This window comes from Balaenoptera musculus, chromosome 1, assembly GCF_009873245.2.
Source record: "Balaenoptera musculus isolate JJ_BM4_2016_0621 chromosome 1, mBalMus1.pri.v3, whole genome shotgun sequence".
NCBI lineage: Eukaryota > Metazoa > Chordata > Mammalia > Artiodactyla > Balaenopteridae > Balaenoptera > Balaenoptera musculus.
Genome location: NC_045785.1, coordinates 44002623 through 44025626, shown reverse-complemented (window position 1 = coordinate 44025626; position 23004 = coordinate 44002623). Strand labels below are relative to the sequence as shown.

At 43.7% G+C, this 23004-nt stretch overlaps 1 protein-coding gene across 1 annotated transcript; it reads right to left on the bottom strand.

Annotated features, from left to right (window-relative positions):
• Positions 1–9567: 9567 nt before the first annotated feature.
• On the bottom strand, positions 9568–21770 carry GPX7 (glutathione peroxidase 7). Its single transcript, XM_036831084.1, has 3 exons — positions 21576–21770; positions 17025–17286; positions 9568–10340 (listed from the first exon to the last, which is right to left on the bottom strand). Exons 1-3 carry the CDS (start codon positions 21708–21710, stop codon positions 10177–10179), a joined length of 561 nt encoding a protein of 186 aa, XP_036686979.1. The 5' UTR covers positions 21711–21770; the 3' UTR covers positions 9568–10176.
• Between the last annotated feature and the right edge of the window lie 1234 nt (positions 21771–23004).

Below are 23004 nucleotides of genomic sequence, written 5' to 3'. Positions count from 1 at the left end.
ATTTTGTTTAGGATTGCATTGAATCAATAGATCAATTTGGAGAAAATTAACATCTTAATATTGAGTTTCCCAATCCATGAACATGGTATATATCTCTTCATTTATTTAGTTCTTAGTTTCTCTCAGCAATGTTTTATACTATTCCATGTACAGGTCTTGTACACATTTTATAAAATTTTTCCCTTTTTCTTATTTTTGATGCTATTGTAAATGACATTTTTAATGTGATATTCCAATTGTTTGTTGCCAATTTATAGAAATACAACTTATTTTCCTATATTCACCTTGTATTCTGAGATCTTGTTAAATTCAGTTATTAGTTCTAGTAGCTTTTTTATAGACTAAGGATTTTTTTATGTTAACATGAAAAAAATATGATTTCCTCACAGGCAACATATTATGTTGCTTGTGAATAAAGGCAGTTTTACTTTTCCTTTCCAGTTGATGCATTTTATTTTTTTCTTGTTTTGTTACACTGTCTAGGATTTCCAGTACAATGCTGAAGAGAATTCTTTTGACTTTTGAGGCAGAGTTATGTGATTCTTTTTTCTCTGCATTTGATTCTCTCCCATCACACACTTATCAACAGAGAGGTCCTCTGAAGGCTTGACCTGAGCTGTTGAAGTAGCCCCAGTGGTTCTAGTCTGACCTCTAAAATTTGAACTCTCCATACCTCTCCAACTATACCTGCCTCTTCTCTCCTACAGGAAGCCTCTGTTTCAGCCAATCTGACCTGGGAAGGGAGCCTCGTCTCCCAAGTTTTTGCCTATGTAGTTCCCTTCTTTTCTTATCTAAATCCTCTACACTCTCCAAGGTCCATCTTGAAGACTCGCCGCCCCCGAAAGCACCATTCTTTATTGCAGCATCTGCTGTTCTGTCTATGTGTACCATTCATTGAACACTTCCATGTGCCATCATCTCACTTAGGAACCACAGCTTCAGACTATGGGCTCCTCTAGGACAAAAGTTATACCTGCTCGGTGCTGGTTTCACCACACTTAGTCTAGGGCTGGTTCTCAAGCTGTTGCTTTGTGCCACCTTTGTTCTTTTGTGCGCTTTTGTGCAAATCAGAAAAAAGTGCCCCTTGGGACTTCCCTGGTGGTCCAGTGGGTAAGACTCCAAGCTCCCAGTGCAGGGGGCACTGGTTCGATCCCTGGTCAGGGAACTAGATCCCGCATGCATGCCTCAACCATGAGCCTGCATGCTGCAAATAAGAAGCCTGCATGCCACAACTAAGAAGGCTGCATGCCACAACTATGAGCCTGCATGCTGCAACTAAAAGATCCCACATGCTACAACAAACGATCCCACATGTGTCAACAAAGATCCCAAGTGCCTCAACTAAGACCCGGTGCAGCCTAAATAAATAAGTAAATTTTTTTTAAAAAAAGTGTCCCTTCCTCTGGTTTTATATAGCTCTATGCCAAAGGCAAGGCTGGGTAAGTAGAGTTCAGGCTAGATTTCAACTCCTAATTGTCCTTTCTGCTGGCCACCTTCAAAATCTGCATAGCCATATAGGTTAAGGGAGGAGGAAGAACTAATAAATGAATGAAAGAATGGTTCTCATGAACCTAGGGGCAGGACAGGAATAAAGACACAGACGTAGAGAATGGACTTGAGGACACGGGGAGGGGGAAGGGGAAGCTGGGACGCAGTGAGAGAGTGGCATGGACATATATACACTACCAAATGTAAAATAGATAGCTAGTGGGAAGCAGCCGCATAGCACAGGGAGATCAGCTGGGTGCTTTGTGACCACCTAGAGGGGTGGGATAGGGAGGGTGGGAGGGTGACGCAAGAGGGAGGGGATATGGGGATGTACGTATGCATATAGCTGATTCACTTTGTTATACAGCAGAAACTAACACACCATTGTAAAGCAATTATACGCCAATAAAGATGTTAAAAAGATAAAATAAAATAAATGAACGAATGATTCTGAATGGGTATTTTATATATAAAGATATTGAGCTTCAAAGAGGTTAAGTTCTCACCCAAGGAAACAGCCAGGAATGGCAGAAACTAGGATTTGTCCTGGGTTTGCCAATCCCCAAAGTTCAAGGAAACAAACACTGCTTTTGTCTACCTCCTTCTTTGGTCTCAACATGAGTCCAGCACTTTATTTGTTATTAAGCATTTTTCATATTCACAGTTCTTTTTCAGTCTGAGATCAGCCACTTCTGCAATTTACTCCAAGACTGCTGCACCCTGGAGTGAATGGCCTTCTCCCAGAATCAAAATCTCCAAACCTAAACCCTCCCTGTCCCTGCTGGAGTGTTACCAGAGTCTAGGGAGCAGAGAACAGAGGGAGAGGCAGGGACTTTGGTAGTGGGTCAGCCTGGATATCAATTGCTACTTGGCAATTGACTTGCTGGGAGACTTTAGACTCCTCACTTAGTCATATCTGTAAAATGGAAATCATAATACCTACCTTAAGAGATGAGATATAGGTTATGTGAGCACTCAGTAAAGGTTAGTTCTCCTTTTCCTTCCACTTTACTGAGAGCAAGGATGGTGTCTCATGTTAGGTCCGCACACAAGAAAACTGCAGCCTTTGTCTACAGAAGATTCTTGGTGACGTTTGTCAACCCCATGACTAGAATTGCTTTTTCTCTTGACCTTGGTCAAGTCTGTTCCCCTCTCTGAGTCTCAATTTCCTATCTTTTAAGAGGGGACAGTAATACTTAAATAACTATAAGAAGAACTATCATTTACTGAATGTTTACTATGTATCAGGTACTCCAGTGCTTTATGGGTGTATTTTTATTTAATCATCAAAATAGGCCTATGAGGTAAGTGCTATTAATATCCCAGATGTCCCAGAAGAGGACACTGAGGCACAGAGAGGAAAAGTCCATGAGTCACCCAGCTGCTAAGTGGTAGAGCTGGGATATAAATTCTGCTTGGCAGTACTCTAGACCATGATTTCTCAACCTCCTGACATTTTAAGCCAGGTAATTCTTTGCTGTAGGGGACAGTCCTGTGTACTGTAGGATGTGTAGCAGCATCCCTGGCTTCTACACTCTAGATGCCAGTAGTATCCATTACCCAGCTGTGACAACCAAAATGTCTCCAGACATTGCCAAATGTCCCCTGGTGAGCAAAATCACCCTTAGTTAAGAATCACTGCTCTAGACACTAGAGTCCTAGACAATGTTTTTCCCCTACAATATGACCAAACTAGCGAAACTTCTTTCCCCTGAAGGTTTCAGTAAAGGAAATCAGCTAGAGATAGGTGCTACACTAATGCTAATACTGTTTCACATTTGTTACAGCCCACTTCCACTTACAAAGGGCCTTTTCACACATTAGTTTGTCTGAACATTCCAGCAGAGGCAGCACATAGAAGTGTCTAGCACAGTGCCCAGCATTTATTAGGTAAAATCTTGGTTTCCTTTTATTGGCTAGATGAAGCAATGGAGGTTGAGGTAGATTAAGTGACTGTCCCAATGTTACACATCTAGTAAGGGGATATTGTCATTTGTTATGTTGATTAGCCTATTAACTATGTTCTCAGCTCTTTGACTTTAATCCTGAGTTTCTGCTTTCATTGGGAGTTACAAGGTGAATCAGAAGAGTTAGAATCTTTGCTTCCTAGAGTTGAAAGGATCCTAGAGGCTATCTAGTTCAACTTCCTACTGCATGGTATTCAACCCTGGATTAGTGTTGCCAGATAAGATGCAAGACGGCTGGTTAAATCTGAATGTCATATGAAAAACGAGTAACTTCTAAAATACAAGTTTTTCCCATGCAATCGTCACTAACACCAGGGACGATTGTGGCCCTGGGACCCCCTCTGGAGAATGACCAGCAGGGCATAATTGGTCATGTGCTCAGAGGGGAGCACTCATATTCCAAGAGATTAGAAGAAGGGGCCTTCTGACTGGGCTTTCCCATTTTACTGAGATTGGTCACCCCTTCCACGGGAGGATTTGAGCCTTTTAGGGGGAACCTAGCCAATGCAGGGGCTGAGACAGTCTCTAGGACACTTAGAAACAGACACAGATGATGACAATGAGGTAGTCAGTCAATATATGACTTTTGAACACCTACTATGGGCCAGGCATTTCTTACATTCAAAGAATACAGCAGAGATAAGGTGCACAGCAGTATCAGGGAAAGGAAAAGAATTTCTACCTGTGCAATGGGAGGAAGAAATGAGAGACAATATAGCAAGCAGTTTGGTGCTGTAGCAACACCAAAGGTTAGAAATTGAGGTAGATGAGGCACAAGGACTTTGAACGACAGTTTAAAGAACAAAGCCTTTATTCCAAGGATAAGGGTTGGGCGGCACACTGAAGCAGAGAGGTGATATGCTCAGGTCTGCTTTTTGGAACATCATTCAGCTTGTGACATGAAGGATGGATTGAAGGAGGGAATTGGGGCCAAGGATATGAGCCAGAAAGATGATAAATCCTGAGTTAGGATAGTCGTAGCAGGAAAAAGGAGAGGAGAGAGATTTGAAAAATGTTAAGATATAGCGCAGAGATGGCTATTTGTCCCTGACCCCTGCAACATCTGTTCCCCCCTTCTTTTATGTTAATGGAACTCAATTTTCATATGGGCACATGGCCATACAGAATAAAAACTTTATTTCCTAGTGAAAATAAATTATGTCTGGGTCATGCCGCTGATGACAACGTCCTAGGGATGCCAGAGCCATAAACCCAGGCCCCTGACTAATTCATGGAGCAGGGTAAAGGTCCAATTTTTACATGGTATAGAAAAAACTTCTACTTTTTTTGAGACTGTGTTTACTTTGGGTTCTTGTTGTAGCTGCCAAATCTCTATCCCAACACAAAGTGGTAAAAGTCACAGGTAAGGGCTAAGATGTAGGGACTGAAGGAGATGTGGGGAGGAGAGGAAGCTGCAGAGTTTTTTTTTGTTATACCCAAGGCAGTGTTTCTTTCTTGAAATGTAGCCTATTGACCACCTGCAATGTAATCCCTCTGGGGCCCAGGAATCTATGCAAGAAGTTTGGTGATTTGTAGCGATCCAGGCCTCAGCAATTCCCTCCAGCAAACACCAGGCTGGCCCTGCTGGAGCTGGGAGGTTTCAGATCTGCCTGCCTTCCACAGGTGTCTCCATGCTGACTGGTGCTCTGGGTAGCCCCAGAGCCATCTACTTCTCCTATCTGTAGTTCAGTGTCTGCCTCTGCACCAAGGGTTTATTTCTGACCTTCAGGTTTGGGACTGAAGACAGGCTCTGTGATGCTAAGTCAAGTCACTAACATTTCTTACCTGGATCCCACAAGACCTTGAATGATCTGGCCCCTGCCTACCTCTCTGACCCTTCTCCCTATCACTTCGCTCCAAGCAGCACTGGCTCCATTCTATTGAGCATCTTCCCTCATTAGGGTCTTTGCTCCAGCCACTGCTTCTGTTTACAAATCCTCCCCTCTACTTCTTTGCCCTAACTCTTATTAAAATTTCAGCTCTCAGCTTAAATGTTATTTCTCAGGGAAGCCTCCACTGAACTCCAGAATATGTCCAATGCCACTTTTATACATGCTCATGGTTCCTTGTACTTCTTTCTGGTGCTTATCATAATTGTAATTGTATAATAATTGGTGTAATTATTTGTTTAATGTTTGGCTTTCCCACTATTCTCTGAGCACCATGACAGCTGGGAACACGGGTGTTTTGCTCACTGATGTATCCCTAGAACCTAATGCAGAACTTGACACACAGGCAATGCTCAAGAAATATTTGTTGATGAATGAAAGTCCCTTCCAACCATAATTTTCCAGAGATTCCCCTCATAGTCACGCTCTCCTCCCTCCACACTCCAGCCCAGCTCAGAGAAATAAATAAGCAATTAGAATGGGTCCACCCTCTCTTTGAGGACCTGGGACCAGTTGATAGTGAATGAGAATCATCTGAGGGTGACAAGAGAGCTCAACAAAAGACAGAGGTTATTATCGTATCGGCAGCCAGAAATGAGCCCTTCCCCAAACTCCTAACTGGTGGTCCCAGGCTTGCTAATCACCTCTAAACTAATAGCAGAGAGCTTAGTGATTGGTAATATGATTTAAGCAGACAACTAAAATATTGATTAATAATTAAGTATTGGCAAATAGCTAAACTGCTAAGTGCTAAGACATAACCTAATAAATAAAATATTTGGCTTATAAGTAAAGTGTTAGAAGATAATTAAGGCATCAGTAGAAAATCAAATATTAACTATTCAGGTGTTAGATGATTACCGAGGGATTAATTTAAAACTAAGTTGTTAGCAGATATTGCTTAACCAATGACTGAGGTAACAGTTGATAACAACATAAAATGAGATTTTTCCTAGGAGGACTCTTGCACATTAGAGGGGACTTGGGAACAGCAGAAAGCTGACAAAGCCTAGGAATGAAGGTCTGATTTGGAGTGCAAAATCCTCAGCTGGACTCTAAACTGCTGGGGGGAACTGTTTGCTTGTCTTTGGTTTTCCAGATAGGGTCTAGGCAGGGACAGCATGGAGCCAGTGCTCAAAATGCTTCCCATATAATTAAATTTAATCTGCTAAGGGCCAAGCACTGTGCTGAGGAGAGAAAGGAAGGCAGTTGCGTAAACAATGAGAATGTGGTGAGTGAGCGAGTGAGTGGTGTGTGGAAGGAAAGGCTTAGGGGGTTTGTGAAGGCTGGGGATAAGGGAGAGTGGGTGTGTCAGGGAGAAGTGATGAGTTTAGTTCTGGAGACACTGAATTGAGGTGTCTCTAGTCATGCCCAGTAGGCAGGTGGGTATGAGTCCAGCATAGATACAAGGTAGAGATTTAGGTATCATCAGGGTGTAGATGGTGGTCAAAACCATGAGAAAAAATGAGATGGTTGCGGAAGAGTATACGAAGTGAGAAAAGGGACCCGCCTAGAAGCCTAAGGAAGACCAACAGGGAAGGAGTGGGCAGAGGAGGAAGAGTCATGGACAGACACTGAGAAGGAAGGAGCACTCAGAGAGATGGGGGAAAACCAAGAGAAGGCAGGGGCAGGAAAACTAAGAAGGGAAGAGAATGTGTCAGGGAGAAGAGTCGTACAATCAGCAATGTCAGAAGTGGCTGACAGGTCAAGTAGGGTGAGGTCAGAGAGATGTCCATCGAGAATGTGGTTCTGAGGTGTTCATCACAAAAATTTCTGTGATAGCTGGATTTCACTGTGTGTGTGTGTGTGTGTGTGTGTGTGTGTGTGTGCCTGCGCACACGCGGAAATGACCATGTGCAGAGCCAGAGGTTGGAGGAGGGTGTGTAAGGACAGGCTGGAGGCCACGACAGGGTGGTGTGTGGTCAGCCCACAGAAAGCCTTCATTTACTCTTGCAGCTTCTGGGAAGGATCATTAAGGGAGGCTTTGAGCACAGTTCAACCCTTTCATTGTCCAGTGGGAAAGTGGAAGACAGCAGAGAGGGAACAATTTGCTCAGTCTGTGAGTCAAGGGCACAGCCAAGACTTGAATCTGAGTTTCCTTCTTCTAGAAGAGTGACTTTGGGAGAAGTAGACATGAAATTCTCATTGGCCAATAAATTATCGATCAGTGACTCTGCTCATCACTTCTTTTCTATATTTATATAAAAGTGAAATACGTATTTTTACATACAAAATTCAAACATTACAAAAATACTTAACAAAGAAAGTGAATGACTCCTGTTATCCCGCCCCACGCCCTCACGGACAACCACCATTAACAGTTTGGTCTACATCCCTCCCTCCCTCCTTCCCTCCCTCTCTCTCTCACACTTAACATTGTAAATTTTTAATAAAAATATTATTCTTGTTTGTACTGGATGTTTTCTTGTGTGTGCATGTGTTCATTACAACTTGCCATTTTTTCACTTTTGGACAACTTTCTATGGTAGCATAGAAATTAATTCATTCATTTGAATAACTGTATTAGTTATTATTATTTATATATATATTTTTATTGTTATTTCCCTTTAAAAAATTTATTTATTTTATTTATTTATTTTTGGCTGTGTTGGGTCTTCGTTGCTGTGCACAGACTTCCTCTAGTTGCGGCGAGCGGGGGCTACTCTTCGTTGTGGTGTGCGGGCTTCTCATTGTGGTGGCTTCTCTTGTTGCGGAGCACAGGCTCTAGGTGCACAGGCTTCGGTAGTTGTGGCATGCGGACTCAGCAGTTGTGGCTCACGGGCTCTGGACTGCAGGCTTAGTAGTTGTGGCGCATGGGCTTAGTTGCTCCGTGGCATGTGGGATCTTCCCAGACCAGGGCTCGAACCTGTGTCCCCTGCATTGGCAGGCAGATTCTTAACCACTGCGCCACCAGGGAAGCCCTGTATTAGTTATTATTATCATTTGGATTTGTACCATAATTTGTTACCAAACCATACTGATGGACACAAGGATTGCATCGAATTTTCACCATTATGAATAATGTACACACATATTATTGTACACACATATTTGCACAGTTTGGGAGTCTTTTAAAAGGAGAAATGGCGGATCAAAGCATATAAACATTTTGTTTTAAAAGATATTGATGGGGCTTCCCTGGTGGCTCAGTGGTTGAGAATCTGCCTGCTAATGCAGGGGACATGGGTTCGAGCCCTGGTCTGGGAAGATCCCACATGCCACGGAGCAACTGGACCCGTGAGCCACAACTACTGAGCCTGCGCATCTGGAGCCTGTACTCCGCAACAAGAGAGGCCACGATAGTGAGAGGCCCGCGCACCGCAATGAAGAGTGGCCCCTGCTTGCTGCAAGTAGAGAAAGCCCTCGCACAGAAACGAAGACCCAACACAGCCAAAAATAAAATAAATAAATAAATAAATAAATTAAAAAAAAAACAAAACAAAAAAACAGCACAGGGAGTTTTTTGTTTTTTTTTTAAATTACTCACTTTTTTTTTTTTAATGCTATTCTTGTCTGCTTACATTCTTTTTTTTTTTTATGTATGTATGTATGTATGTATGTATGGCTGTGTTGGGTCTTCGTTTCTGTGCGAGGGCTTTCTCTAGTTGTGGCAAGCGGGGGCCACTCTTCATCGCGGTGTGCGGGCCTCTCACTATCGCGGCCTCTCTTGTTGCGGAGCACAGGCTCCAGACGCGCAGGCTCAGTAGTTGTGGCTCACGGGCCTAGTTGCTCCACGGCATGTGGGATCTTCCCAGACCAGGGCTCAAACCCGTGTCCCCTGCATTAGCAGGCAGATTCTCAACCACTGTGCCACCAGGGAAGCCCAGCACAGGGAGTTTTTAAAAAAAAAAAAAAAAAAAAAAGATATTGACAAGTCATCCTCTAAAAACTTGTGCCAGTTTGTTGTCCCACCAACAGCTTATGCGAATGCCCATTTCCCCACATCCTCACCAATGACAGGTATTATCATTTAACAAAATCTTTCCAACTTGAATGAGGCTGAACATCTTTTCATATCCTCATTATCCATCTCTATTTTTCTGTGAATTATCTGTTCTTATTCTTTGCCTGTTTGCAATTGTAGTGTACTTTTGGTCAGTGAATTCTTATTGGGCAATAATGATAGGCTTGATAAAAAAAAGTCTGGGAAGACTTGGTACCAAACTGCTAACAGTGTTTACCTCCAGGGAGTGACCATATAGGAAATGAGGGGGACAATTTCATTTTTATTTTGTAACGTCTTATTTTACAATGAATTTGTATTACTTTGGTAATTGAAAAAAATACATAGGAAAACAATAACAACAACAACAACAACAACAACAAATGTTTGGCCTGGATTCTCACGGCTGGAAATTCATGTTGGGTTCAAGTTTTTATTGATCACAACTTATTTTTTGGTTCATATGCAAAAAACATTTATTGAACGCCTCCTAGTTAGCTGGCACTGCCCTAGGCACTTTCATAGGCCTTTCATCCTCATCCCCACAACAGCCCTGTGAGGTAGGAATTGGCCTCATTTTACAGAGTTCATAACAGGTAGGAGATTATTGCTTGTACCTCTATTTGCCACATGTTTTCATGGGCTAGAGGTTCTTATTGGTTGGTGAGTCATTGGTCAAGAGCTGTCACTGGTCAGGGGTTCTTACAGGTTGCTCTAAGTTTCAAATAATCAAACTACTAGAATTTTCCCCAGACAGGAGTGATGGGGTAGGTGGGATAAGAGTGGAGGAAGGAGAGTCAGTAGTCTCTCCCTTGTAGCACCATTTGAGTTTGCTTTGGTCACTCGTGAACAGTGAGGGGAGGGGACAGTGGGAGAGGAGGGAAAGTAGTTATAAGTCTTCTCGTTTCTTCAGGATGAGCTTCCTTACAAGCGCTGTAATCTGGGGCCTTATCTCCTCCACCGACACGGTTGGGTCCCAAGCCTCTATCACCTTTCCATCTGGGGCCACTAGGTACTTCCAGAAGTTCCAGGTGGGCTCCTTTCCAGAAGTCTCTAGAGCAAAAGAAGAAGGAGCAAAGTGTGCTTCCCTGTGTCCCATCTCCTGGAATTCCACTATTGGTGTCCATCTCTCCCTTGAAGTAGTGGTTCTATTAGTTAGAATGAACTGGAAAGCTTTTAAAAATCCTGATGCCCAGTCCATAACCCCATACCACTTAAGTAAGAATATCTGGAGAGCCTCCCATCAAGGCTCTTAGATAGCCTCAACCACCAGAGGGCAGACAGCAGAAGCAAGAAAAACTACAATCCTGCAGCCTGTGGACCAAAAACCACAGTTACAGAAAGATAGACAAGATGAAAAGGCAGAGGGCTATGTACCAGATGAAGGAACAAGAAAAAAACCCAGAAAAACAACTAAATGAAGTGGAGATAGGCAACCTTCCAGAAAAAGAATTCAGAATAATGATAGTGAAGATGATCCAGGACCTCGGAATAAGAATGGAGGCAAAGATTGAGAAGATGCAAGAAATGATTAACAAAGACCTAGAAGAATTAAAGAACAAACAAACAGAGATGACCAATACAATAACTGAAATGAAAACTACACTAGAAGGAATCAATAGCAGAATAACTGAGGCAGAAGAACGGATAAGTGACGTGGAAGACAGAATGGTGGAATTCACTGCTGCGGAACAGACTAAAGAAAAAAGAATGAAAAGAAATGAAGACAGCCTAAGAGACCTCTGGGACAACATTAAACGCAACAACATTCACATTATAGGGGTCCCAGAAGGAGAAGAGAGAGAGAAAGGACCAGAGAAAATATTTGAAGAGATTATAGTTGAAAACTTCCCTAACATGGGAAAGGAAATAGCCACCCAAGTCCAGGAAGCGCAGAGAGTACCATACAGAATAAACCCAAGGAGAAACACGCCGAGACACATAGTAATCAAAGTGGCAAAAATTAAAGACAAAGAAAAATTATTGAAAGCAGCAAGGGAAAAACGACAAATAACATACAAGGGAACTCCCATAAGGTTAACAGCTGATTTCTCAGCAGAAACTCTACAAGCCAGAAGGGAGTGGCATGATATACTTAAAGTGATGAAAGGGAAGAACCTACAACCAAGATTACTCTACCCGGCAAGGATCTCATTTAGATTTGATGGAGAAATCAAAAGCTTTACAGACAAGCAAAAGCTACGAGAATTCAGCACCACCAAACCAGCTCTACAACAAATGCTAAAGGAACTTCTCTAAGTGGGAATCACAAGAGAAGAAAAGGACCTACAAAAACAAACCCAAAACAATTAAGAAAATGGTCATAGGAACGTACATATCGATAATTACCTTAAACGTGAATGGATTAAATGCCCCAACCAAAAGACATAGACTGGCTGAATGGATACAAAAACAAGACCCATATATATGCTGTCTACAAGAGACCCATTTTAGACCTAGGGACACATACAGACTGAAAGTGAGGGGATGGAAAAAGATATTCCATGCAAATGGAAGTCAAAAGAAAGCTGGAGTAGCTATACTCATATCAGATAAAATAGACTTTAAAATAAAGAATGTTACAAGAGACAAGGAAGGACACTACATAATGATCCAGGGATCAATCCAAGAAGAAGATATAACAATTATAAATATATATGCACCCAACATAGGAGCACCTCAATACATAAGGCAACTGCTAACAGCTATAAAAGAGGAAATCGACAGTAACACAATCATAGTGGGGGACTTTAACACCTCACTTACACCAATGGACAGATCATCCAAAATGAAAATAAATAAGGAAACAGAAGCTTTAAATGACACAATAGACCAGATAGATTCAATTGATATATATAGGGCATTCCATCCAAAAACAGCAGATTACACGTTCTTCTCAAGTGCGCACGGAACATTCTCCAGGATAGATCACATCTTGGGTCACAAATCAAGCCTCAGTAAATTTAAGAAAATTGAAATTATATCAAGCATCTTCTCTGACCACAACGCTATGAGATTAGAAATGAATTACAGGGAAAAAAACGTAAAAAAGACAAACACATGGAGGCTAAACAATACGTTACTAAATAACCAAGAGATCACTGAAGAAATCAAAGAGGAAATCAAAAAATACCTAGAGACAAATGACAATGAAAACACGACGACCCAAAACCTATGGGATGCAGCAAAAGCAGTTCTAAGAGGGAAGTTTATAGCTATACAAGCCTACCTAAAGAAACAAGAAAAATCTCAAGTAAACAATCTAACCTTACACCTAAAGAAACTAGAGAAAGAAGAACAAACAAAACCCAAAGTTAGCAGAAGGAAAGAAATCATAAAGATCAGAGTAGAAATAAATGAAATAGAAACAAAGAAAACAATAGCAAAGATCAATAAAACTAAAAGTTGGTTCTTTGAGAAGATAAACAAAATTGATAAGCCATTAGCCAGACTCATCAAGAAAAAGAGGGAGAGGACTCAAATCAATAAAATCAGAAATGAAAAAGGAGAAGTTACAACAGACACTGCAGAAATACAAAGCATCCTAAGAGACTACTACAAGCAACTTTATGCCAATAAAATGGACAACCTGGAAGAAATGGACAAATTCTTAGAAAGGTATAACCTTCCAAGACTGAACCAGGAAGAAACAGAAAATATGAACAGACCAATCACAAGTAATGAAATTGAAACTGTGATTAAAAATCTTCCAACAAACAAAAGTCCAGGACCAGATGGCTTCACACGTGAATTCTATCAAACATTTAGAGAAGAGCTAACACCCATCCTTCTCAAACTCTTCCAAAAAATTGCAGAGGAAGGAACACCCCCAAACTCATTCTATGAGGCCACCATCACCCTGATACCAAAACCAGACAAAGACACTACAAAAAAAGAAAATTACAGACCAATATCACTGATGAATATAGATGCAAAAATCCTCAACAAAATACTAGCAAACAGAATCCAACAACACATTAAAAGGATCATACACCACGATCAAGTGGGATTTATCCCAGGGATGCAAGGATTCTTCAATATATGCAAATCAATCAATGTGATACACCATATTAACAAATTGAAAAATAAAAACCATATGATCATCTCAATAGATGCAGAAAAAGCTTTTGACAAAATTCAACACCCATTTCTGATAAAAACTCTCCAGAAAGTGGGCATAGAGGGAACCTACCTCAACATAATAAAGGCCATATATGACAAACCCACAGCAAACATCATTCTCAATGGTGAAAAACTGAAAGCATTTCCTCTAAGATCAGGAACGAGACAAGGATGTCCACTCTCACCACTATTATTCAACATAGTTCTGGAAGTCCTAGCCACGGCAATCAGAGAAGAAAAAGAAATAAAAGGAATACAAATTGGAAAAGAAGAAGTAAAACTGTCACTGTTTGCGGATGACATGATACTATACATAGAGAATCCTAAAACTGCCACCAGAAAACTGCTAGAGCTAATTAATGAATATGGTAAAGTTGCAGGATACAAAATTAATGCACAGAAATCTCTTGCATTCCTATACACTAATGATGAAAAATCTGAAAGAGAAATTATGGAAACACTCCCATTTACCATTGCAACAAAAAGAATAAAATACCTAGGAATAAACCTACCTAGGGAGACAAAAGACCTGTATGCAGAAAACTATAAGACACTGATGAAAGAAATTAAAGATGATACCAACAGATGGAGAGATATACCATGTTCTTGGATTGGAAGAATCAACATTGTGAAAATGACTATACTACCCAAAGCAATCTACAGATTCAATGCAATCCCTATCAAATTACCAATGGCATTTTTTACAGAGCTAGAACAAATCATCTTAAAATTTGTATGGAGACACAAAAGACCCCGAATAGCCAAAGCAGTCTTGAGGGAAAAAAATGGAGCTGGAGGAATCAGACTCCCTGACTTCAGACTATACTACAAAGCTACAGTAATCAAGACAATATGGTACTGGCACAAAAACAGAAACATAGATCAATGGAACAAGATAGAAAGCCCAGAGATTAACCCACGCACCTATGGTCAACTAATCTATGACAAAGGAGGCAAAGATATACAATGGAGAAAAGACAGTCTCTTCAATAAGTGGTGCTGGGAAAACTGGACAGCTACATGTAAAAGAATGAAATTAGAATACTCCCTAACACCATACACAAAAATAAACTCAAAATGGATTAGAGACCTAAATATAAGACTGGACACTATAAAACTCTTAGAGGAAAACATAGGAAGAACACTCTTTGACATAAATCACAGCAAGATCTTTTTTGATCCACCTCCTAGAGTAATGGAAATAAAAACAAAAATAAACAAGTGGGACCTAATGAAACTTCAAAGCTTTTGCACAGCAAAGGAAACCATAAACAAGACGAAAAGACAACCCTCAGAATGGGAGAAAATATTTGCAAATGAATCAACGGACAAAGGATTAATCTCCAAAATATATAAACAGCTCATTCAGCTCAATATTAAAGAAGAAAACACCCCAATCCAAAAATGGGCAGAAGACCTAAATAGACATTTCTCCAAAGAAGACATATAGACGGCCACAAAGCACATGAAAAGATGCTCAACATCACTAATTATTAGAGAAATGCAAATCAAAACTACAATGAGGTATCACCTCACTCCTGTTAGAATGGGCATCATCAGAAAATCTACAAACAACAAATGCTGGAGAGGGTGTGGAGAAAAGGGAACCCTCTTGCACTGTTGGTGGGAATGTAAATTGATACAGCCACTATGGAGAACAATATGGAGGTTCCTTAAAAAACTAAAAATAGAATTACCATATGACCCAGCAATCCCACTACTGGGCATATACCCTGAGAAAACCGTAATTCAAAAAGACATATGCACCCGAATGTTCATTGCAGCACTATTTACAATAGCCAGGTCATGGAAACAACCTAAATGCCCATCAACAGATGAATGGATAAAGAAGGTGTGGTACATATATACAATGGAATATTACTCAGTCATAAAAAGGAACGAAATTGAGTCATTTGTTGAGACGTGGATGGATCTAGAGACTGTCATACAGAGTGAAGTAAGTCAGAAAGAGAAAAACAAATATTGTATATTAATGCATGTATGTGGAACCTAGAAAAATGGTACAGATGAGCCAGTTTGCAGGGCAGAAGTTGAGACACAGATGTAGAGAATGGACATATGGACACCAAGGGGGGAAAACTGCGGTGAGGTGGGGATGGTGGTGTGCTGAATTGGGCGATTGGGATTGACATGTATACACTGATGTGTATAAAATTGATGCCTAATAAGAACCTGCAGTATAAAAAAACAAACAAAACAACTAATACTAAACTTTCATTGGGTTATTTGTATGGAAATATGTTAATATAAATGTTTCAGACATTACATGAAATTTCTAAAAATCTTAAAAAAAAAAAAAAAAAAAAAAGAATATCTGGGGGTGAGACTCAGGCATCAGTATTTTTCAAAAGCTTTCCAGGAGATTGCAATCTGGTGCCCAGGTTGAGAACTAGTGCTTTATGATTCTGTGAAGTGCTGGGTAAGGCAATGTCAGATCTTCCTTTATTAATGACCTCAAACTACTACACAGTCTATATCCTATTTTCTGATTAAATCTCAATGGTTTCCAAATGTTAGTCCATGGACTCTCTGCATCTGAATCATGGTGGTGGTGGTGGTGGAGGAGGGGGGCTTAATATAAACAGATTCTTGGGCTCTGCTTCAGTAGGTCTCAGGCTAATGCATTTTTAAGAGCTCCCCAGGTGCTTCTAAAGCACAGCCAGGTTTGATCTATAACTATGGGAACTGAGAAGGAACTAATAAAAACACACAGGGGAAAAAAACAAATATTAGGATTGACCCACAAAGCAAAATTCAAATTGCCTCAGTAAGGGACCTTTTGTTTGCTACACTGTTGTTTGTTATTTACTCTTCCAGGTGAATGGATTGGCGGGGGGTGGTAGTGAGGGATATGAAGGCAACCAGAAGCATGGAATAGGAGGTGGGAGAAGGCAAAAATGGAGCCCCCAAAGGAAGGGAAAGGCCTGAGAAAGGAAACAGGACTTAATGACAAGCTTGGCTAATGACCCCATTTTGTGGTTCTGAGGCTTCTGCAGAAGGAATCTATTTCTCAAATATTAAGATCTGTTTGGTTTTTCTATGGCTGCGCCACACAGCTTGCTCGGGATCTTAGTTTCCCAACCAGCGGCTGAACCCAGGCCGGGTAGTGGAAGTGCCGAGTCCTAACTGCTGCACTGCCAGGGAATTCCCAAGATCTGGTATTTTAGCTCAGAAGGTTTCTCTCCTGTGGCCTACACACTTTGCCTCTGACTCAGGACAGGAGATACGGGCCAGCCTTCTCCAGGCATGTGGCGTCCCCTGCCTGCAGCTAAGTCCATAAGCTCAACTAATTCACACTGACTAAAATCTGAGGGTCCAGTCTCCTTCTAGGAGCCCCTGCAGATGGAAACAGGCACCCAGAGAAGTCTGCAAGAGTGACTCTGAGGGAGAACTGCAAGGCAGCAGGGGCGGGGATATTCTTAGGCAGGAATACTGCTCAGCTCATCCTCAAAGATTAGTGCTAGAACAAACCGTCAACCCACCTGTGCGGGTCTAAGGGGCCCCAGGTCACCCAGCCAGACAGTAGCTTCTGCTGCCCAGGGAGCCACAGCCTCAGCCAGCTGAGGGAAGGTGAGGGAAAGGCTCAGGACTCACGGATCAGGTACTTGAAGGCAGGGTGGGCACCAGTGCCGGTGACTGTGATCTTGCTAAACATGGGGAAAGAGACACTGTAGGTGCGGCGGGCAAAGCTCTCAATCTCCTTGTTGCTGTTGGGCTCCTGCTGGCCAAACTGGTTGCAGGGAAAGGCAAGCACGTTGAAGTGGTGAGGCCCCAGGTCCCGCTGTAGCTGTTGCAGGGCCCGGTAGTGCTGGTCTGTGAAGCCACACTCGCTAGCCACGTTCACCACCAGGGACACCTGGGTGGCAAAAGCAAAACCCAGACACATACACAAACCAGTGAAGAGGCACACACTTGTACATGGCCTGACATGCCCACGTATGTGATGCCCCCTCAACAATTAATGCTCTCTCTCATAAACATGCAGGGTCTTACAGACATGTGTGAAACACATACATAAACATTCATGAGAATAAGTACACAATACACATGAATGGGTATGCCTGTGCCCCACGACACAAAGATACATTAGCACACATCACACATGCCCACAAACACACAGAACACCATCACAGAGAGAGGCACACATACTGGTGAACTCACATCAGGAGGTGATACAGGAGAGAGAAAAGGCAGACCTGGGTTCAATTTCTGGCTCAGTCAACTAGCGCTCATCATTCTACACTGTAGTTGCCTATACATGTGTTGGTCTTCCTTCTAGAATGTGAACCCACTGAGGGCAGGAGCTATGTTCACTTCATTACTGGGCCTGACACATGGAAAAGTCTCAGAAAGTATGTGCTGAATGAATAAGTAAGTGTGCACATATATATGATCACCTGAATGGGTACATAGACAGGCATGGTTTTCTTGATAAAAGGATCCCAAGAACCTCAGGGCAATCCCTTTTTGCCCCTCTCCCTCCAGCAAAACAAATACCACTTTCTTCTATCACTAGACTAACCCTTAAATTTATGATTGCCTTATATTTATTTATTGCCGTTCGGTGATAAATGTAAATCTGGCTGATGGAACTTGATTATATTACTGCAGTTACAATTTTGGCACCAATGCTATGTTTTTAGCTTCTAGTTATATATTATTAAAGGATTTAAATTCTCACCCTGTGTTTAGGTAGCCAAGCCCTATCTCTCTGGCCACTTTTTATTTTATTATTATTTTTAAAATTTTATTTATTGATTGATTGATTTTTGGCTGCGTTGGGTCTTTGTTGCTGTGCGTGGGCTTTCTCTAGTTGCGGCAAGCGGGGGCTACTCTTTGCTGCAGTGCATAGGCTTCTTATTGCTGTGGTTTCTCTTGTTGCGGAGCACAGGCTCTAGGCACGCAGGCTTCAGTAGTTGCAGCACGCAGGCTCAGTAGTTGTGGCTCACAGGCTCTAGAGCGGAGGCTCAGTATTTGTGGCACACAGGCTTAGTTACTACACGGCATGTGGGATCTTCCCGGACCAGGGATCGAACCCGTGACCCCTGCATTGGCAGGCGGATTCTTAACCACTGCGCCACCAGGGAAGTCCTGGCCACTTTTTAGAAGAGGCAGGATTATACCAGCTGGCTCCATAAAGAGGGCCACCTTCCAGGGGCAGCCTGGGGCACTGGACATGCTCTGGCACAGACTGCTGAGGCTGGATAGGGTTTCTCAACCTCAGCACTACTGACACTTGGGGCTGGATAATCTTTGTTGTGAGGAGGCTCTCCTGTTCATTGTAGAATGTTTAGCAGCGTCCCTGGCCTCCACCCACTAGATGCCTAGTCTTAACAATCAAAAATGTCTCCAGACATTGCCGAATGTCCCCTGGGGAAAAAGATCGCCACCAGCTGAGAACCACTGAGCTAGGCGATGAGAACCACTGTGCTGTATCTCCCTCACCCATTCCTTGGGGCCACAGGCTGTTAGAACAACCTCCCCCATTTTGTCAGCATATGCCATATTGCGCCTGTGGTGGTGAGAAACCGGGACTCTTAGCTCCCTTCACTAGTCAGAGGTCTTCCTCTTTCTTCTCTACTGGATCCTTGGGCATTGCGAGCATTAAAGGTTGTTTATTTCTAACCTGCATCTTGTGTGTCTGCCCATACTTTTGGAAGGAGGGAAATCCTATTTCTATTTCCGTGCCTGAATCCAAAAAGCTTATCTTTAAAGTGAACAAAACACAGACAGATACACCTAAATACACACAGTAAATTTACATATACGTATACAAACACAGATGCAGACTCAGATGAGTACACAGAAGCAAGCAAACAAATAAACCATTCACATACACACTACACTCAGGCCTATATGTACATAACCTCACAGTGTAGGCAAGGGCATTCCTGAGTGTCACCCATTTATCTACACTCAACACTGGTCTAAATGACTGTCTTCCCAGTTAGCGTGAGGGCACAAACCATACAATTTTGCTCATGGCTATGTCTTCAGGGCTGGACCCAGTGGCAGGCATGTAGTGCCTATAAAGAAGCCAGTGTTTTTTGCTTCCAATTTTTAAAAAACCCATGGTAAAATACACATAATGAGCCAGTAGCTATTTGCAGGTGAATGAATGACCATATTGCCCAAGTGGCAAACCAAGCTTGGGTTAACACACAGTTTCATTTACAGTTTCCCTGGACTGACTAACTGTTCCTGGTTTCCCTCTAAAGCTGGAAATAAGCTGGAAATTAAGACATGGGCTCTGGAACTGGACTGCCTGGGTTCAAATTCTAACTCTACCTCGTAGCAGGTGTGTGACTTCGTTTTTTTTTTTTTTTTTTCAGTTTCTTTCTGATTGATTTCTAGGCCTCTTGCTCCAGTGCTTTTTAGGATTTACCAATGACCTAAAGGATGAAAACACTCAGAAGTCTGGGACTACTTTCCAGGTAATTTTTCTCCAGGATTTCTGTTCCTCACATTCTGGATGCCTCATTACTTCTGAAAACAAATAGCCTTTGTCTGTTTTTGTCTTAGCATCTCTTACTATTAGGAATTACATTGTTCATTTCTCTGTTCCTTGTTTATTGCCTCTCTCCTCTCCACCTCATATAAGCTCTGTTAAAGGGGAAACTTAGCTGTTTGGTTCACCGTTGTATCCCCAGGGCTGGCACAGTACTTAGTATACAGTAGGTGCTCAATAATAAATAATGAATTAGTGAGTAGCAGAGCTGGTCAAGTGCTAAACCTGGGGCTCTCTGGTGAGCTGCACCAGAGGGAAGGGAAGGCCTGAATGGGAATGGGCCCTGCTCTTACTGGCCCTTTGCCCTGAGTCTTGGATGAGGTTCCTGCTGGGGCTCAACAAACAAACACAAGCACAGAGCACTCTACCAAGTGCTTCCACATTGTCACCTCATTTGAAACTCACAATACCTTGGGCGGGGGGGAGGCAATCAGGACAAGGACTACTATCCCCAGTACTCCCAGGATAATTGAGAATTCCAAGGCTTAGAGAGTACTTTCTTCACTAAGGATGCCCTTGCTCCTGGGAGAAGAATGCTAACAGCCATGTGTGTGTGTGTGTGTGTGTGTGTGTGTGTGTGTGGTCCGTCCAAATCTGGATGCTGGGTCTCCCTGTCCATTAGAAACCAACTCCCCACCCTTTCCACACCACAGCCTCAGGTCCACCTTGAGAAGTGAACTTGGAGGGCTCTTCATTACACACAGTGCAACATTTCGGTCTCTGAATGTAGCGTTCAAGGCCCCTCTTGGTCCCTCCCTACCCTCTTCAGCCTCATCTTTCACCCTCATGCTTTATACTCCTTCAAGCACAACTGCTTGAAGACCTCCCCACCCGCATCACCATTCTTGCTGTTTAGTTCTGAGTCTTGGCATTTGACAGTTGTCTTTGCCTGGAATGCTCTTCTTGGTCTTGCTAAAACTCACTCTTGTTTCAAAGACTCACCCAAGCACACTTCCTCTCTCAAGTCCTCTCTGAGCTGAGATTCCCTTTCGGTAAGGAGGTAGCAGTTATACTGGATAACACTTAAATCTCAGCCTGAGCTGCCAGCTTAAAAGTTTGCCTAGAGTAGGCCACGGATGGATAAGCGGTTCTCCTCCAGGCTCCGTGCTTTCTAGCGCTGTGTGACCTTCCCTCTCTGGGCCTTAGTGTATGTACTACTCTCTAAAGGATGATCTGTGTAAGGTCCCCGTGCGTCTGAAATGATAACTCCCTCTGCACCGAGCTTTCATTTCCACAATGTTCTCACTGGACTTAATATCACCAGCTCCCTCTGTTCCGGACGTGGAAACTGGGGATGGGAGAGACAAAGGCCGTAGGATGCTAGGGTTACTTTTTAGACCAGTGCGTGAGAGGCTGGGCCCCGCTGCCCAAAATCGCTGGGAGGGAAATCGGCGGCAGCAGCGAGAGTTTCGGGTTTCACCGTGCGCCGGGCCATGCCACGTAGTCGAGGGACAGACCCGGCGCAGGATCCGGGGGCGCCGCGCCCGGGGGGATGCCTGGGTGGGGGTGGGGAGCCAGGGCGGGGTGGCCGGGCGGCCAGAGCCCCTCGGAGCCACACCCGGCAGGGTCCCGGGCCGCCGGGCGCCCCCGTCAGGCCCCGGCTGGGCGGCGCCGAGGCCCGGCGGGCGGACACTCACCGAGCCGCGGTACTTCTCCAGAGACACCAACTTGCCCCGGATGTTGACCGCCTTGAAGTCGTAGAAGTCCTGATCCCGCTGCGCGCAGGCCGCAGCCGCCAGCAGCAGCCACCCTGCCGCCAGTGCCGCCACCATGACTCGCTCCCAAGCAGGCGGCGTGGCAAAGGCAAAGGCAGGGCTGGGGTCACGGGCGCGGGGGGCGGGAGGAGGCGGCCCCGGCTCCAAGCGGCTAGCCGGGCAGGACGCGCCCCCTTCTTCTCCGCGGGCGGTGGACCGCCGGGCTCTGGACCTCAGTCTCCCCATCTGTACTGCGGGAGCGTTGGAGTCCGCGCCCCTTCCCGGACCCTAGAGCCATGGTTTCAGGATTCTGCCCACTGAGACCGGAATTCGTTTCAATGAGGTTCCCTCTTGCTCCAGGATGCAGCGACTAGGTAGGGAAATGGAGGTGGAAAACTGCATCTGGGAGCTCAGCTAGTTTTTAATTAGTGCAGTGCCCTTAGGCTGGTCGCTGCACCTCTCTGGGCCCCAGTTTCTCCATCTGTTGCCTTCCTGACGCCCTTAGACAGTACAGAATGAGAGTAATAGAAAAATGGATGTGAAACTTTTTGTCAGCTGAATGGTGCCTACGAACTTTAGGTGAATGAATGGACGTCCCCTGAAAGGGATGAGAGAGGAGAAGAGAAGAGAGAGGGCCTATTTCAGTTTGGGTTCCTGGGAAGCAGATTCTGAGATGGAGATTGCAGTGCAGGGTGTTTATGAGGGAGTGCCCTTGGGATCCACACCTGTGGAAGGGAGGGGGAGGGAACAGGAGTGGGCAGAAGTCCAGAGGTCCACGCAGGCCCAAGGACAGTCATGGCTGACCCCACAGGGGCTCTGGAACTAGAATGGCCCATCAGAGTTGTCCCCAGATGAGCTAAGATGACCAGACCGGGCCTCTAATATCCCTGCCTTCATCTTTTATGGGATGTGGGGCCATCTGGGAAGGGCTATGACAGGAGCCAAGGGGGCCCTGTCCCTGGGGGGCTGACAGTTAAAGGCTCTTCACTGACAGAATTCCCAATAGCTGGTGTTACAAGTCTTCACTGATGGGGGATCTGGGCAGGACTTCACAGTGTCTCCCAAACTTGGAAAACCCTTATGGAGCCCCACTAAGTGCCAAGCACGGTGCTGGGTGCTGACACTGTACTAGTTCTCCAGGAGCTCACAGGCTGGCTTGAGAAAACTGGAGCTTTCATGTAATGCGGTACAGGCTAAGCACTTACACAGTCATTCAACAAACACTTCTTGAGCACCCATTCTACACCAGCTTCTGTTCTAGGTGTGCCTCATGCAGTGATAAACAAGACAGCATGGGGGAGACAGTTATCAAATCATTCATAAATAGCTCTAAAATTACTATTGTGGTAAGTGCCACCTAAACTAGCCTGGG

What these genes read in the sequence shown, in the direction of transcription:
- GPX7 (XM_036831084.1), bottom strand. Translation starts at nt 21,710, where the DNA reads ATGGTGGCGGCACTGGCGGCAGGGTGGCTGCTGCTGGCGGCTGCGGCC. An exon ending in TGGAGAAGTACCGCGGCTCG is followed by an intron (nt 17,287 to 21,575) that starts GTGAGTGTCCGC and finishes TTTGCCACCCAG; the next exon opens with GTGTCCCTGGTGGTGAACGT. An exon ending in TGCCTTCAAGTACCTGATCC is followed by an intron (nt 10,341 to 17,024) that starts GTGAGTCCTGAG and finishes CTTTTGCTCTAG; the next exon opens with AGACTTCTGGAAAGGAGCCC.